The 16,652-nt window shown below is 50.1% G+C and overlaps 3 protein-coding genes across 3 annotated transcripts; 1 reads left to right on the top strand and 2 right to left on the bottom strand.

Annotated features, from left to right (window-relative positions):
- Nucleotides 1-618: 618 nt before the first annotated feature.
- On the bottom strand, nucleotides 619-2,589 carry ALTATR162_LOCUS3467 (uncharacterized protein; the record flags this gene model as incomplete). Its single annotated transcript, XM_043311075.1, has 2 exons — nucleotides 619-1,119; nucleotides 1,168-2,589. 2 exons carry the CDS (start codon nucleotides 2,587-2,589, stop codon nucleotides 619-621), a joined length of 1,923 nt encoding a protein of 640 aa, XP_043167010.1.
- Nucleotides 2,590-11,182: 8,593 nt separating this feature from the next.
- Nucleotides 11,183-11,543, bottom strand: ALTATR162_LOCUS3466 (uncharacterized protein; the record flags this gene model as incomplete). Its single annotated transcript, XM_043311074.1, has 2 exons — nucleotides 11,183-11,359; nucleotides 11,430-11,543. 2 exons carry the CDS (start codon nucleotides 11,541-11,543, stop codon nucleotides 11,183-11,185), a joined length of 291 nt encoding a protein of 96 aa, XP_043167009.1.
- Nucleotides 11,544-12,470: 927 nt separating this feature from the next.
- On the top strand, nucleotides 12,471-12,790 carry ALTATR162_LOCUS3465 (uncharacterized protein; the record flags this gene model as incomplete). Its single annotated transcript, XM_043311073.1, has 2 exons — nucleotides 12,471-12,578; nucleotides 12,647-12,790. 2 exons carry the CDS (start codon nucleotides 12,471-12,473, stop codon nucleotides 12,788-12,790), a joined length of 252 nt encoding a protein of 83 aa, XP_043167008.1.
- Between the last annotated feature and the right edge of the window lie 3,862 nt (nucleotides 12,791-16,652).

Raw genomic sequence — 16,652 nt, 5'->3', positions numbered from 1 at the left:
TGTAGAAATTACGAGTGCCTATTGCTCGTTGAGTAAACATACGAAGCTGCAGTGATGTGTCGATGCCTCGAAAGAGCGATGATCTTCGAGCTTCGTAAGATAGCGGACGATTAAAAGGCGGGTATTGGGAAAATTATTGGATAGAGAGAAACATAACAGACGCCAGTATGATGCAGAGCTGACCATCCTGAGTTTGACCAGGGTTCGCGATCCGATTGTGTGCGTAAGAGGCACCGCCCGACTGCTTGCCATTATCCTGTATATGCTTGTTGCCCAATGAGATTTAGTCGACGATAAAGCTGAAAGTATGATGAACGCCGCCTCCCCGGGGTATTATGCGTCCTCGTCCGAATATCGAAACCGCCGTCGTAAACGCCAAATCAGATACCATATGTTGTTAAGAAAAATCGAGACAGAGCTGCGAACTTGAGTAAGTGTGCGAGATGCGTGAGGCGGATCCAGCGAGAAGTGGTGTGGAGGAAGATTGGTGCAACACCCCATCGGGTTAGGCTGTCATGGATCATGCGGACATTGGCTGATCACCCGACGCTGATCAAGGCCCACAACGCGTAGTCGTATCAGTGACCCTGTGAACAATTTCTCCGAATCCTTAGCCTCCTACACCCTCGTTGTATCTTCACCATACTGACGGTAGGTATGGGATGCCGGCATTTGGTTGAGATCGGGCGTCGCGTTCTGTCGTGGCATTTGCAGCGAATGCGGGATTGGCGGCACGTCCGTCCCAGCCGACGTACTTAGATACCCATAGTCCCAGGACCCTCGCCCCCCATGAGACAGTGTCGAGGGGTATTGTGACATCTGGTGAGTGGAAGTGCCCCACGGAGGAGTCATACCCTGCCCTGAAGGTGTCCTCTGAGCAACCGGTATGCTCTGTCCTGCTGATGCTTCAAGGCCTGCCGCCACCTTCTGGTGGGGCGATAGACTAGAGGAGGTCAAGTTACGTGTGTAGACCGTTGAAGCAGTGGATGCAGGTACTGATTGCGGTGACGTGTTTCGATGAACGTTCAGTGTTGCCTGTGAGGTGGCGCTTGGAGCGTATGTGGAGGTTGTAACAATCGGGAGATGCCCAACGCCAGCCGTTGAGGCATAGCTGGCAGACTGGTCTTGTTAGCTTCTTGCAGTGCACACCGTCGCAAGAGAACGTACATATTTGCTGATAATCTTCTTCAGCGCATGCGCGAGTATTTTCCAAGGAAACACTTTGACGTCCTTCTCGATATTGCGAGGTTTAGGGTTGGGGAAGCCCATAATAACCTTGAAGAACCCTTCGCTATCGGGCCTCGCCTTCGAGACCGTGAGAGGGCGAAAACCTTCGAGGTTGCGACGAATGCGGTTCTTCTCCTCGACGGTAAAGCGAACGTTCACAAGTTGCTCTAGTAGAAATATCGTATCTACACTTGTGATGAAGCACTCGTCCTTCTCTTCCCACCAGATACAGCTGATGACGATACGACGCGCGTCTCGACCCTCAACTGTGACGGGCGCGAAAGAAGTCGTGATGGTACTGCCAAGCTGCGACCGTTCAAACCCGACAAGCCGCCTTTTGGCCTCTAACTCTTCCTGCGTCCAATCATCTCCCATCTTGTCAAGATCGCCGTCTATCTTTAGTATCGCCTTGCTCTGGTACATCGAATACGGATTGAAAGGCTGGGGCGAAGAAATACTGCCGTTTGCTTGCGCAAGATGTGTGGCCCGAACGAGGACCGGCGTAGGAAGTGCAGGCGGCGAGGGCAAGACGGAAGCCGCGTTGTTTCGAGTAGCACTGGCGAGAGAATTGTAGGGAGTATATGAATGCAGCATCGGCGGCATCTGGGGAAACTTGTAGTCGTTATGGCTCATGCTCATACCTGATGGTACTGCATAAAGGTCCCTCTGCGACAGTTGCGAGTCGTAGTTTGTTCGCTTCACTGCACTGTACCTGCTACTCTGCGCATATGTATTGGCCAGCGTAGACTGGATCGGTAGCGATGGTATTTGTGCGGCGGAATAAGGTCCAGACATCGCGCGTGGCTTCGCAAACGCTCGCTTCGCAGCGTTGCCATCGGAGAATTCTTGACCATCGCTTAACTCTGGGGAGTATTTTCGTTTCCTGGAAAAATCAGGCGAGGATTGATATGCGAGGTTTGGCGACATGTCGGTGTAGGTGAATTTGCCTGCGTCAGTTTGCGATCGTAGATTGCCCATCTTATCTTCCATCTGCAATTTCAACATCATGGTTGGATCGAATGTGTTGGTCAGTGGGAAAGGAGGCACTTCGACGTTCAGCAAGTAGTTGTACCACGAGTCGTCGTCTTCGTAATCGACCTTTTGAAGTGCAGCGACGCACTTCTTGTGGCCAAACATGAGTATGAAAGTACGTTGATTCGCATCAAGATCGTAATTCGTCCGAAGTTGTAGCGTTACCAGAGATCCAGCGGTGCCTTGCGCAGGTGTAATCGGTTCGGTGATTTCCGTTTCAGTAACTTCAAGTGAGGCGGGATGACGAGCGCCTGCATCGATAAATGATGGATTGGGTTGAATGCCTTCTGTACCGCGTGATTCATATGCCGAGCTAGGGATGTAGGGCATCTCTGCACTCGTGGGCTCATGGCCTAGTAGCGCGGACGCATCCGCATACTGGGAGGCGAATGCGGGCTGCGCTATCCCTGGATAGCCTGCAACCTGATTTGATCTGGTGGCTTCGGCATCTGGAATGTAGGTGGTCAGTCAAACATGCTAATCGATCTCACGTGGGCCAGTGCCGGGTGCAGCCGACCCAATTTTGGCAGGTGCGCTTCCATACTCGTCAGATGAGCCGCGAACCACTTACCGTACACATATTCATGGTTCTTTCTGTATCCCGACATGGACAATATCGTTGCGGCTCTCGCAGCTTGAACAGCCTGGGGCCCACCGCCAAGGCCCAAACTGCGCAACAGTGGAGATAGTCTTCTGTCGGAAATCGAGAACGACACGTAATAAAATGTCAGGCTGGTACTATGTAGAAATTAGCAGGCAGCCTTGCGTGAAGGTTAAGCGCAGGCAGCAACGGAGGCGTCCATGACTGGGTGTCCTGACATGTCTCGAGGAACCATCACGTAAAGGATAATTGACGCACCTGATTTCCCGACAAAATAGAGTAGGTCAGACTGATAGAGATGAATTCGTCCAAATAATGTTGGCGATGCTGCTTTCCCGTCTTGTTGACGGTGAGGCGATGACGAGATGTTGCCGAACTCGTGGGGCAACGGTCCGCGTCCTTCCCAGTGGTAGAGAGACAATAGGTCCTTGTTGCAGGCAAACGTTGCGGCAAGTAGGCTCAACAAAGTGTCGTGGATGTGATGTGAGGTGGATTTGGAGACAGTCTTGAAAGGCCTTGCGGCCAACGAAGCCAACAAAAGTAGCCTTCTCAGAGACAAACGATCGGGATATTCAGGAGTTTGATTCATACGGGAATTACGGCGATTTTGGGTCTGTGTCAAACGCGGTGGTCCGGCTCGTCGCCCACTGCGACTCAGACAATAACAGCTCGCTACGGACGAAACAGGAAACGGAACGTGTCGCTCTAGCAATTCGAAACTGATTCAGAGCATATGTCAGGTGCTGAGATGAGTGTAAGTGACTTGGTACGGGAAGTCGCATAATTCGACCTGCATTTTGATGTGACTGATGGGTTGACTTACTGTGAGGACAAAGGAGTAGAGACATGTACCAAGGACTGGCCAATATGCATGAGGCTAGGTAGCCTTGCCGTGCGGACGGTATATAGAGCTGCGGGACGACGGAGCTATGACTGCGGAGGTAGGCAACAGCTAATACCAGCTAGAGCTGCTGTACAGATCGAGCGACGGACAAACCCAAGACTGTGGAAATGGGACGGGATTGGTCCAGCGTCGATGGCGGAGCATAGACCCAGCCGCAAGGAAAAGCGAGCGGTTACAGCGAGCTCTCGGGGGCTGGGATGACTCTTGGTGATTACCGATCCCGTCAAATTGGTAGACTAGTGGGCCTGTCGATGGTGAGGCATGCCCTCCAAGGCTGGCACTATGATCGTTGAGCACCACGTCGCGCAAAGCCTGGTAGTGACTATGTTCGCATAAAGGGATAAAAAGGGTAGTGGGGAGCAGGAGGCTGGTGCCTGTGTACTGAGGCTCTTGCGAGTGGCCTCGGATGGCGCAGCACTGCAACGTTGCAGTAAGCTGAGCTCCACTGTGAGTGGTGACGATCTCTAGACTGTGATGGTCGCGCGCAGTGGATCGATCGACACAGCACCAGAATGCAATCCCAAAATGGAAGAGGTTCGAATGCCAGAGAGATGGATGGTCTTGGCCAGTACCTGAGATGTGGAGTGGGGCTCTAAGACCTCTGCAATAGTAGGAAGTGCGGACGCGGAGAACCAGGGCCAAAGCCTCGAAACACTATCCGTGAATTGTCGGATACGAAGGAAATTGTGATGGTTCAGAACTTCAAACAGAGATGCGAGGGTGAGCCGTTGGGGAGAGGATATGGAGGGAAGATCGGGGTGCTGGAAATGGCGAGGTTGACGCATGAGCCGGGCGTAGCAGCAACATTCGCGGGTGCCCAGCGCGGCGGTGACATTATGATGATATACATGCGGCCCATGACTCCAGTGAGCATCAGAAGCAGGTCTACGGCCCTTGATGCGGACAGCTGTCAGGGCGAGCCATGAGCCTCTACAGCCCGGAAGATGGGCTGTAGGGCTCAGTGGACGATGACTGGTCGCAATAACGGCAGATGGCTGCCCATGGCGACCAATGCATGGCAATGGTCAGCCTGGCCCCGTCTGAGCGTTGTGGTGAAGGCATAGTCGCAGGAAGGGAGGGCATTTGTTGGAGTGTGGTGAGCAACGGGCTCCGCTGCAGCGGTCAAGCGAAGACGCATCTATTCCTGGTGTGGCTTGCAGAGTTTAAATCGTCAACATCCCTGTCCATCCTGTGCATCGCCGGAAAGCCACTCCAAACCGCCGCCGCCAGGCACCGCAACGCGGCGCATGCCTCCCACTGCGATGCGACTGTTGCTTGCCCACTTGCGCATTGATGCGCTCAATGTCGTCGTCGACAATATCATAGCAGCATTATCTGACTGATCTTCTCCATTCACCTTCGCTCCTGCCTCGGTCGGCGCGTCACAGCTGCCTGGCTTTGTTTGCATCCCGCCGCATCGGGAAAGAAGCAACGACACCCGCCCGTCGCTCCTTCCGCGAGATGAGGCTGACTTGACCATACCTACCCCGATGTTCTGACCTCAGCTCTCTGATGCCACGGCCTCCCCGATCATCATGATATCTCATCCCAACGCTATCACTAGTTTTGCAGTTGTTGCGCGCACTGGTGCTGTGGTATCATCGTTACCAACGCGTCCCTCAACACCCACGCGATGAACAAACACAATCACCACCTCCCACAATCTTCCTTGCACGTTCAAGCAATGCCATCTCAGCAGAACATGGTCAGTCTGGCCTCGTTATATTCTTAGAAAGCTGATGCAGCGCGCTTGCCCTGAACGAGTGCCTAGTGGAACTCTGGTGGCTGTGTAAGCCGCCAGAAGGAGATCATTAGCATCAGCGCTTCCGCCATAATACTACTCATCAAGCATTTATGCCGTCTCTGACGTCACCCTTTGTTCACCTTGTTCATCCGTGTCTTTCCAGGAGCGAAATGCAAAAGCCAGGTGTTCTCTGCAGGGGACCGCATTCCTCCCGGCACGCCTTGGAGGGTTACCAGGACCCTGCTTCGTGCTGCCGTTGCCTCCAAACTACCGAGACTTGTCTGGTCTTGCGCCGCAACAGCCGTCTTACGATATCCTCACCTACTGGCAGTCTTTCTCCCCATCAATCCCACCAACGCCGCGGCTTCTAGCGCCCCTCTCTCCGTTTCCACCACATCTGCTGCTTACAACGTCAGCTCAGCGATGCAGAGGTGCCGGCCTCACTTGGTGCTGTTGGCCAGCATACTAGAGGAAAATGTAAGACGGCCGCAAATAACCCCAGACTGGGTGTGCTGCCGTCAACGCTAAATTCCCAAATTTGTTTCTTCCGTGTCTTCCTGTCCACGGTCGTGATTTCCCGAAATGGGTTTTTGTGTACACTGCAACGCGACGCGTTCGCCTTCACTATGGCTTGGAGACCAATCTATCTGGTGCGCCCAACCTACGACGCCCTTCTTTACGCCATTGGGTAACTGCAATCGCGCATGAGCGTTCTGAAATTGTCGCTCTAACCACTACAAGAGTTAAAAAACGTACCATGGCCTGAACACCTTGTCACGACTAGGATGATGTCTTCCCACGAGGATGTTTGCCATTGTGTCGGGTCCTTGCCTTTGCCATCTGAAACGCGCTTCCGCATCTTCGTGATACATCATCAAAGGCATGCAGTCAGCCGCTCAGCAATAGTGGACCCAATTATACAGAGACCGCCATGACTTCTCACAAACGCCGCCGGTTATTCTTGCATTTACGTGGGTTGCGAATAAGCTCAAGGTAAAGTTCTGCCGGTCACTGGTCGCAATGAAGACCAACTTGTGCAACCTTACAACGGCCCTTGTTCGCAAGTAGATCTCGGGCTATTGATTATGGGCGAGGTTTCACAACTCGAGCACAGAACTTTCCATTGTTACACCCACTACACCATAGAAGATACCGCCCGCTTTAGCTATTCCGCTTGGACCTGATCCCGCGGACCCTTGGGCTGATCCTCTGCGCAGACGCATCATTCTTTTCAAATTTCATATCGTAAGCGATACGCCTGCTCTACTCTCGCTACTTGCCTCAAACACCCACTCGCCACAGAGACCGCTAAGGGGTCTCATCGTTGACCTACCAATGACCAATGGTCGGTGGTACTCAATTTTGTCCAAGCGGTCGGTACCGAGCCAACACAAGGTTTATGCAGCTATCCAACATGAGCATGGCTGCCCTGGCCACGATAGGGCTTTTCTGCGTTTACTGGCCCGGATAGATGCCGTATACCCGTGGCGGAATCAACTCGTAGCGCAAATCCTTCTTCATACCCGCTCGACCCATATCGCCACGCCAAGAGCAAGGGACCCGGGTACCAGGTCACCGCACAAGATGCTCGGGTCTGGGGAAAGGGTCAGCTCTGATCATGCCCCTACACTAATAGCTTGCATCGCCGTTGCGAGCCATTGTTCCTCACAATGACCGACGTAAGGCACGTCCAACGGTCGTGTCTTGGAACATGTGCTCGCCTCCCTCGGAAATCAGCTATCGAATGAGATGCCCGGCCTCTCTGTCATAGGGGGAAGGCACCAGTGGTACTGTAGGACAGAAGACCGTCGCTGAGGCACGTGATTTCCGATCATTGCTCCCCTAACCTACACCACCGACGATTTGGGATATTAGATTTCAATCTTGCAGTTTCTTCACACACGACAATAGAACACAGAAAATTAGTTCTCACTCACCACCTGTCAAAACTAGCTGTCCCATATTGAGGTCGATTAACTGGTGTTCGCCCGCGGTTACCGGTTCCAGGAAAAGCGACTTCGTCGCCGCAGCCCCCACCACCATAACCACAAATGACCCATTAACGGTCATTCAACATCCTGTATTCGTCTGATAGAGAGGATCGAAAAGGAAACACATGATGAGTTACATAATAGCAAGATAGCACACCAGTGTTCACCTTTCTCGAATTGCCACAATTGATGCCCAACCTCGCCGTATCTTCCGCGTCTCAACCGATATCTGACAGATCGATGTCCTCCTCGGTTACGGGACGAATCTATATGTTGATCAGAGCTGACTCATGGAACAGCACAATGGAACAACTCACACGATCCGCAAACCACCCTATACGAGACTTTGCACCCTGCAATGAGCAATGTAGAGCTATTCGGGGATGATACAACGCATTCCGAGGGCCTGCAATCTCGGCATGAATGTCCGCCGATTGACTTCGCTTCTGCCTTGGAGCGCTTGTTGCTTCTGCTAAGCTTAGTGTTAGCATAGAAGTTTCAGAGAAAGTGCTGGAAGACCTACCGAATTTGGAGACTGATCGTTTGCGTTTGAGCGAGACTACGGTTTTGAACATCATCGCGCAATTCTCTACCAGGGAGGATTTGTCAAGAAGCATGATGTGTTTGGCTTCGAAATTGTGGCCCTCTTCAATAAGCTTGCTCAAGGACTTGGCAACATCGATAACATCTCGCTTCTCGACGCGTCGGTAGAAGTTGAATCGTAGGTCGAGGTACCCGTGAGATGGATCGCGATAAACACTTTTGGGAGGGACTGGGTCGTCTTGTCCCAGCTTCTATGGGGCGATCCATATCAATCCGACATCACTGTCGTCGCGTCTTAGTAGGAGTGGACGTTGGTCTGACGGCAATTTGGTTGAGCTCTTGATCTTGTTCAACAGAGCGCGAGACGTGAACGGAGAGTGTTGGCGCAGCTCCTTCAACGCCCATATTGAAGAATTGGTGAAAGAACGTTCGCCTGGCTTGAGAGTAACGCTTCCCTTTGCACATCCCGCTAGGCATTGGAAGGGTGCTTGTCCGCCGTTGCGTACCTCACTCCCTCCGAAGCCTCCTGCACCGCAACAGTCGAATATAACGAGGACGTCGGCATTGCTAGCTCTTATGTTTTCCTCAGAACTTGACCATGCACAGTAAGCCATTAAACAGCTACAGAAGGTCCGGAGTCCAGGTCAGCTAAAGCGAGTGTGGATCACAATCCGGCTACAACAGTGAGCCTAGGCTAGCAAACCTTCACCGGATTAATCCTACTAATCTGCCACACAGGAGTCTGCTAGGCTGTACAGCTTGGATGAGAATCTTTGGGCGAAAAGCCAAGTTGGCATCAATATTGTGCCGGTCATGGCGTATGTGGCGGGGTGGAGAATCGATGGTAACGGAGGCTGGGACTATCGACTTGGAGTTGCAGCTATGAGCCGTGACGGCCTGCGGTCCAGTCTAGTTACAAGGAGCATAGCACGTAGTATGTATTACGACACAAATCCTGTTCTTCCACATATGACCACAGGACAATGAAAATTAGTTCACCCTCGCCATCCGTTAGAACTCGCGGTTCTAGGTTAGGGTTAATCAACTAACGATCGTCCTTAGTTACCTGTTTTAGAAATCGCGGCTCCGTCTACAGCCCCTACTACTGTACGGGGGCAGGAGGATATGAAGACGTAATCCCTACGAGCTGAGTAGTCACTAGTATTTTGCCGGTGCACAGAGTTTCCTGGTGCGTTCCTATCCGATGCTCAATCATCAGGACTACAAGAGGGACAGCTTCTCCTCAACATGAGAAGTACCGTCAATCATGACGAATCCTTACCACTAACTATCCACCACTATCACTTGTCCTGCGAACACTACTTCTTACGATTGATCACTCACTCACTCCTTTTGCATGCATCGCTTTGTATTTGTTTCGAGTTCAACACTCCTCTCCTGTACCTAAAACCAAAATAAGATCACACATCTTGCCAACTTCTCGGTACCACCTGCCATACTAATGACTACTCAGCTCGTAGGGATTACGTCTTCATATCCTCCTACACCCGTACACTATGTATGCCTAAGACTAGGTAGATTACAGGACAAGTAATTAGTACTAGTAGTAGAGGCATTATAACCAAAGGATAGGCGCACTAGTTGTAGCGTAGTAAACAAGATTAGTTGCGACGAATTCTTATCGGATAACAGTTAGCTAAGACAGTCTTATGCTTTTAATAATCTCTATCGACACCTATCTGTTGTTAGAGTAATTTCGCCTTGGGATTAGGGTAGTACAGTGTGACTTATAGTTAGTCGAGGATGCAGGTCACACTGAAAGGTTACGTAGTCATAGTCTATATCTAGTGTATTTGCTCCTATTGAACCGCCTAGCCGTTCTACCTATCTAAGCCAGTTCGCTATACCATCATGAAGTGTTAGAGACCAGATCTCTTTCGCTAACCGTGAAATCTGTAATTAAAGTGCGGGATAGAAGCATGCCACGTAACCTCGAAGTCTAGGAGTGGTAGCTCTCGTGGTAACCGAGGGCGTAAAGCAGCACCGAAACCCGCGAAAAAAGAATGAAATCAAACCAAGAAGAAGAATGCAAGTCCCCGAAATCCCAACAGAAGAGATTGGAGGATAGTCGAGATCCTCCAGAAGGGACAATTGTGTGGTTGAAGGGAAATGAATGAAGGGGTGTAGACTGCAGCCGACCCGAGAGCATGGTTTAGGCAAACACAGCATCTCGTGGATACGCGTACGCTGCTACAATGGCGAATTGTCCGCCTGGTAATAACGGTTCGGTCCGTCTTCAGCTTCATCTCGCTTACGCTCCAGGCTTACTAGATCTGCGGTGGGAAGATTCCTATCTTGTTTGGCCTTGTCATAATCCACTTTCGCTAGGTATGCCAGATGCGCGTTCTGAGCTCGAGCGACTGCCGCAGATGTTAAACGTGCATGCGACGCGAACCCATTTCAAAATGCCTCACAAGCTAGTGAGCCATACAAAGCGATACTACGTTAACATCAGATGGTGCTCGTATGTGCCTTGCATAAAGATGCAGGGCTTGTGGCCTAGCTATTCTGTGCAGCTTCGAAATCGGCACGCGGCCGCCTATCATGCCGTGCAGAGTAGAGCTGTGGCCCTGTCCTTGTCAGCAGAGAGGTCGACGATACTGTACCTAGAACGTGGCACCTCGGTGAAGCTTCTCTAAGAAAATAGGCGAGAGATCGTGCACGAAGTGGAATGACTCGACTGTCAGAGTAGGGCTCGGGCACGCTAGTCGACGATACTGTACTTAGAACGTGGCACCTCGGTGAAGCTTCTCTAAGAAAATAGGCGAGAGATCGTGCACGAAGTGGAATGGCTTGGCTGTCAGAGTAGGGCTCGGGTACGCTAGTCGGCGCTTAGTCCCTGCGGGGGTGGACCCTGCTTCTTTGGTATCCAACCACAATATGCACGTTCAACAACACCTAGGCAGCAACTCTGGCGAACACGACGGATGGTGGGGCAGTTTTCATATTGAGACTGTCACCTTTTTGTATACTGTTACCACGCAGCGCCGGACCAGGTCCGCGCTATCGCACGTCTTCCTTTACACAATACAACAAATAGCTCTCACCACGTCTCCACCATAATCCCCTATTAGCCGTCCATCCATCGAAAGCCGCTGCCGACTCGAGCTGACGACGATCTACTGCTTGTAGCAAGGGGTGCGGAACTGAGCGTTGATGCCACTGACAGTTTTGTACTTTCCACCAGCGTTGCAGGCGGTGCCGGCCTCAAGAGGGTTGTTCGGGTTAGTCGCACCATCGGCGCGGTGGGCGTTAGTGCACCAGCGCTGGCAGTCGAGGTTGCCAATCTTGGGATCCTAGCGGACGAGAATATCCCAAATTAGCATTCAACATTTCACGCTATTTCGTTCCTGAGGGGTTGCTCACATTGTAAACGCAGCAGTGCGAGTCATCTTGGAAGAGGCACTGGCACCACTGGGCAGCCTGGGCAGTGATGGCGCTGGCCATCAGCAGAGTAGCGAGAGAGAGGATGCGGACCATTTTAGCGGTTGTGGGAAGTCTCAAGTAGGTAGTAGAAGATTGTAGAGTAGAATGGATTCAGGTTGAGAGTTTTGGTGCTGTACAGAGAGATGAATATCATGATGAAGAGGGGGTAGTGCTCTGATATTTAAGATAATGAGGTGAGAGAAAGTCTAACCGAAACTTGCTTAAGCTCGTACGTATTTCTACAGATAAAGGAGCTGGCAAAGATGTTCGACCGAGTAGTGCTTAGATCGCTCTAGATAGTGCAGCCAAGTTAGCCCAGCCCCGTACCGTCTCTTTAGACCACCGAGTATTCACCCGTGGACGTGTGTCTATGCGTTCTAAGGGTATCTCATAGTTCGCAATCGTGACATACTATGGCTACCGGCAAAAGTATTGTGTGTAGAGAACTATAGCGTGTCGATTACAAGGGATAGAAAACAAGCCAACACAGGCCAACGTAGGGGTTATAACGAATAGGAGAGACCTCGCTTCCTTTTCGGCCGTTAATTCAAATATCACGAGCTCACTAACTAAGTGCTCCACCCACAATACTTTTGCTTGTAAGCACAGTAGACCCTGTTTGGCAATTTCTTCTCTATTCGGTCAACTGCTCGGGCTTAGGTTGAAGGGTATGGTATGAAGACACGCGTGGGAATGTGTTTCGTATAATCGTTACAGCGGTTCAAGCCCGTGTGGGTATCTGCGCCCCATCGCTAATGTAATCGGCGCTACGACTTGTTTTCTACTCAGCTGACTACAAGGTTTCATTTGTGATAGACGAACATGAGCTTGCCGTCCATATAAAGCTACAGCAATCCTCTTTAAACGTAGCATACCGACACAGCATCTTCATTACCTTTGCAGACAAATTAGCTCAGTACCCACAGTTCTACAAACCTCCTAATCCCACCCAACTACTCATCAACCTCGAACCACGACAAAATGGTCCGACTTTCCATCTTCGCGGTTATCTTCGCCGCCGTCACTTCTGTCGCCGCTGACGGATACTGCCAATGCCTCTTCGCCGATGGCTCCCACTGCTGCGTTGTTGTAAGTTAATAACAGCCCGAGCGAAACCAAATAGCACATACAAGCGACCAAACCTAACAATGTACTAGGAATACGGCATCAATAAGGTCTGCGAGGAGCGGTGCAAAGACAACGGAAATTATAAAAAGAAGTGTAACGCTGGTGGCAAGTACTCGGACGTTAGCTCATGGAACGCACAATGGCGCACCTCCTGCACGGAAGGTGACATTTAGGAGGTCGTACTAAGGAGCTCGCCAGGGTGCCTTGCGCAGTTCCGCCCAAGCAATTTTTCCTTTGCATCATGGCAATCAATGTTCCTTCCCTTGGTTTTCCTCAGTTCTTGAGGTCCTGGGACCTCGCCGGGAAGCTCGCATGTATATAGGCCACATTTCCTCGAAGTCCTAGATACATGACTTAGAGGTACGGCAGTCAATGATACCACCCTATATATCCTACTCGCCAACTCTCACCATGAACTTGTACTGCAACCTATTTACTAGCGTAATTCAAATCTAACTCCATAAACTTCTTAGTCGTTAAAAGCTTTGATCTAAACCCTGTTCTGTAAATACGGTGAGCACCTCGTGTAATTGGTATGACGAGGGGCCTTTCCAAACGAACACAAGCGTATTGTTATAGACTCGGCGAGCTTAATTACAGGGATTCAATGTTACCTATGCACGTCCCCCCGCAGAGTGCTTCGTAAATTCGGGCAAATATGTCTATAGCTCGTGTTATGTGGTCTCTTAGTCTACTGGACTCTATAAAGATCGTGGTTTCTCTTGCAGCTCTACGAAAGCTTTCACTCATCAGGGTCATCACATCACTCATCACATAATCCCACAGCCCAATCCAACTACATCGTCCTCATCAACGCCCAAAATGGTCCGCCTTCTCACTATTGTTACCGTGCTCTTTGCTGGCGCAAGCAGCGTTGCTGCTTCGTACTGCCAGTGCCTTTACCAAGACGCCAGCCACTGCTGCGTTATTGTAAGTCGTCATGTATCACTTCACACTAAGCTTGGCTTGCTCACAACTGTGGTGTTTCCAGGACAACCTAGTCAATGATTGCACGAGAATGTGCTTGAAGGCGTCAAAGGACTCTACGACTGCCGGACAGTGCAACGCCGGCGGGAAATTTTCTAATGTTAGCTCGTGGAACGGCCAGAGACGCAAGCAGTGTGGGAAACCCTACATCTACTAAATTCTGTAATGCACTCGCGCCATCGACAAAGCTCCTGCGAAGGCGTTCTCTATGTGTAATTCCATCGGAGGAAGACGTGCAGTAGACCTTTTCAGGTCATCAGGAGGGATGTCGACGATTGGTTCAATCAGGAGAAAGAACGCGATGTGGTATTATTGGACAGCTTGTAGTTGGTTGATCAAGCATTGGGGGCTTGTTGAGAGCATATCAATGGCCCGTGCCAGGCTCTGCGATTCATGTTATTACTTCGCCCCTTAGAGGCTACTTTGGAGAAGTAGTGCTTAGTACGTTACAAGACTATGTACGCAGCCTTATAGTCTTGCAATGCCGATCAACTTGTAAATAAGACCGATAATACTCCAAGCATGCACCTCCGCAAAGCATTCTGAAGTACACCAGCACCTCGTTTAGGATCGTTTAACTGACATCCCACAACAACGGCAGGCATTTCCCGCTGGATAATCAAGAGTACGCTTGCCCTATAGAAGAGTGGTCGAGTTCCTTTGCAATTTAGGGTTACTACACCGGCACTTCTAAGTGCCATTATTCGCGCGCTCTACAGAGTCCCTGCAATGATGTGTCCAGATACGCTAGGATAAGACTATGAACGTATCGTTAAGTGCCGCTAGCAGTTAATTCCCTGTTAATGGACCGTTACACTTGGTTCGGGCGATACCATTTCCAAACTCCAACAATCCCTGTAAGTGATAACGCCGAACCACCGAAGGGACGCTGTGGTAAGAGCTCACCGCCCCGAAGATTATCGAAAGAAGGGACTTGTTTAGGCGACAAGCGGTCTTTGGAACCTACGACCCGCGACATCACGGGAAATCCCTCCAGCGCCTTGCACAATACGCACTTGTCTACCTTCACCATATCAGAACGCGAGTCTTGGGTGCGCAACCGAGAGACAAAAAACGGAGAAGATATAGCGTACCCGTTGCTTAAGATATTTGATGTTCATTTGCAGCTCTTCTATGGAGAAGCACAGTTGTCAACAAGCAAGTCAAGCAAGCCAAGCAAGTCAAGCAACCAAGCTGCTTGCAAGCTGCTTGATAACGAACTATATGGTGGCACGTGCGGTTGTGCACGTACTAGACAGTGGACCGTTACCAAGCAGCTTGGCTTGCTTGGCTTGCTTGACTTGCTTGTTGACAACTGTGTGGAGAAGGTCGCGAGCGAGCACAGAGGAGGCTTCGAGAAGAGATTCAGAAATCTGTCAAAGTGAGACATTAACTTGTAGTGAGCACGTGACCAGCTGGCTTTTTTAGGGTCCCATGGTAACGACTTCTCAATCAGCTTCAGTTTGTCTGGCGTCCCGGAAAGTCTGCACTTCGTAGCAAGAGACGGAGAAGTGGTTGAAATGCGCAGAGCACTGCGCTCGGACGGAAGTCGTTGTACTGTTGCATCCACGATCTCGGTGGTATTGGCAAAACACAACACGTAACGCGTGCATCGAAAGACTCGGCATTCCTTCGATATATAGTCTCCAGGGACAGTATTGTATGTGGGCCACTAGTAGGGGTTAAATAGACTAGCTATAGATAGAATAGATCTGTGATCTAGTACTAAATTAGACTAGACCCTACTTAAATAAGTAAAGATTCTATCTAAAGTCTTATTGTGATAGACCTATGCTAGTGGCCCACATACAATACTTTCCCCGGAGACTGTGTATACACTCCTTTCCATAGTTGCGCCGAATACGTAGGTAAATGGCTCTAGGTGGAGTGTTGTTATGCCCGAAACTAGGTCTTTCGGCCCATCGTCGGTCATTATGCCATGCTATTGGCACCATTTTTTAGCCGGAAATTGCGTCTGGTTTGCTTCAAGCCGCACTATACCTCCGCGAGAGTCACGATAACTATCGCAGGGAGTACGGCGAGAGACTCAAACTATATTGATCGGCAAGCGAATCGTCCAGATGACAATGATAGCCCCCAAGGTTGAGCTCGCTGCTCCGTGAAGTTGTCGTGCCCAGAATTATGGGCATCTTGCTCTAAACCTAGTGTTAGAAGGACGTGTACAAGCTAGAACAGACAGCGCTTACTTTGTAGGACTTAAAAATAGCTTCAGAACGAGCAATGTAAATGGTTCGAGAAGTAGTAGGAGGCTAACTAGTAAGAACAACTAGTAAAACGAATGTAGGAAGGAAGAGACCTCTTCTTCTCGTTAGACTATATAACTAGTATATCTTAAAAAGGAGAGGGAATAATATTAATTAAGTCGAAGCTAAATTAACACAACACATGGTGTAGTAGAGTTCTCTATTAGTCCTCTATTAGAACGTGTGCTTAATGCAAGTAGGTAGAGTATTATATATGAGGAGTGTTGATGCACAGGCAGGGCAACACAACCCGATCAAATAACTCAATACAATAATCTCAATGCAGGTGTATTTCCCAAACACCTCTTGTTCACTATATGCAGCTGTAGTAGTCGATAAAACTCTGTCTCATGCGATAGCTCTCATGCTTGAACGGACGACGAACGTATGGGCGAAGCTCTCTCCCACTGGAGACGTTTGTCGCGCTCTTATGCCGGCCAACTTTTGCACTAGTCGTGATTATTGGGGTGAATAGGTAGAGTATATCATGTGTGTTGTATGTGTAGTGTTCGTTGTCTAAACCTAGTTTAGACATTCCTGTCTCTTTTCTACTCTCTATATCATCTCTAAGTCTAATAGCCCTTTAGATCTATAGTTCCCCTAGATTCTCTACTACATCCCTCCCTTACTTAAGAAGAAGGCCTCCTCTTCTTTATCTAGAACTATAATTAGACTTGACTATCTAATTACTACATTATAGCCTTCCTTAAAAACTCCTCTTCTATACTACCTAGCCAGTAAGAGACTCCTAAATGTAATAGCCTAGTGTATAGTATCTAGGCAG

The sequence above is a fragment of the Alternaria atra genome, assembly GCF_907166805.1.
Source record: "Alternaria atra isolate CS162 genome assembly, contig: 22, whole genome shotgun sequence".
In the NCBI taxonomy this organism is placed as follows: Eukaryota; Fungi; Ascomycota; class Dothideomycetes; order Pleosporales; family Pleosporaceae; genus Alternaria; species Alternaria atra.
Note: the sequence above shows the minus strand (reverse complement) of the source record. Positions and strands in the feature narration are given on the sequence as shown.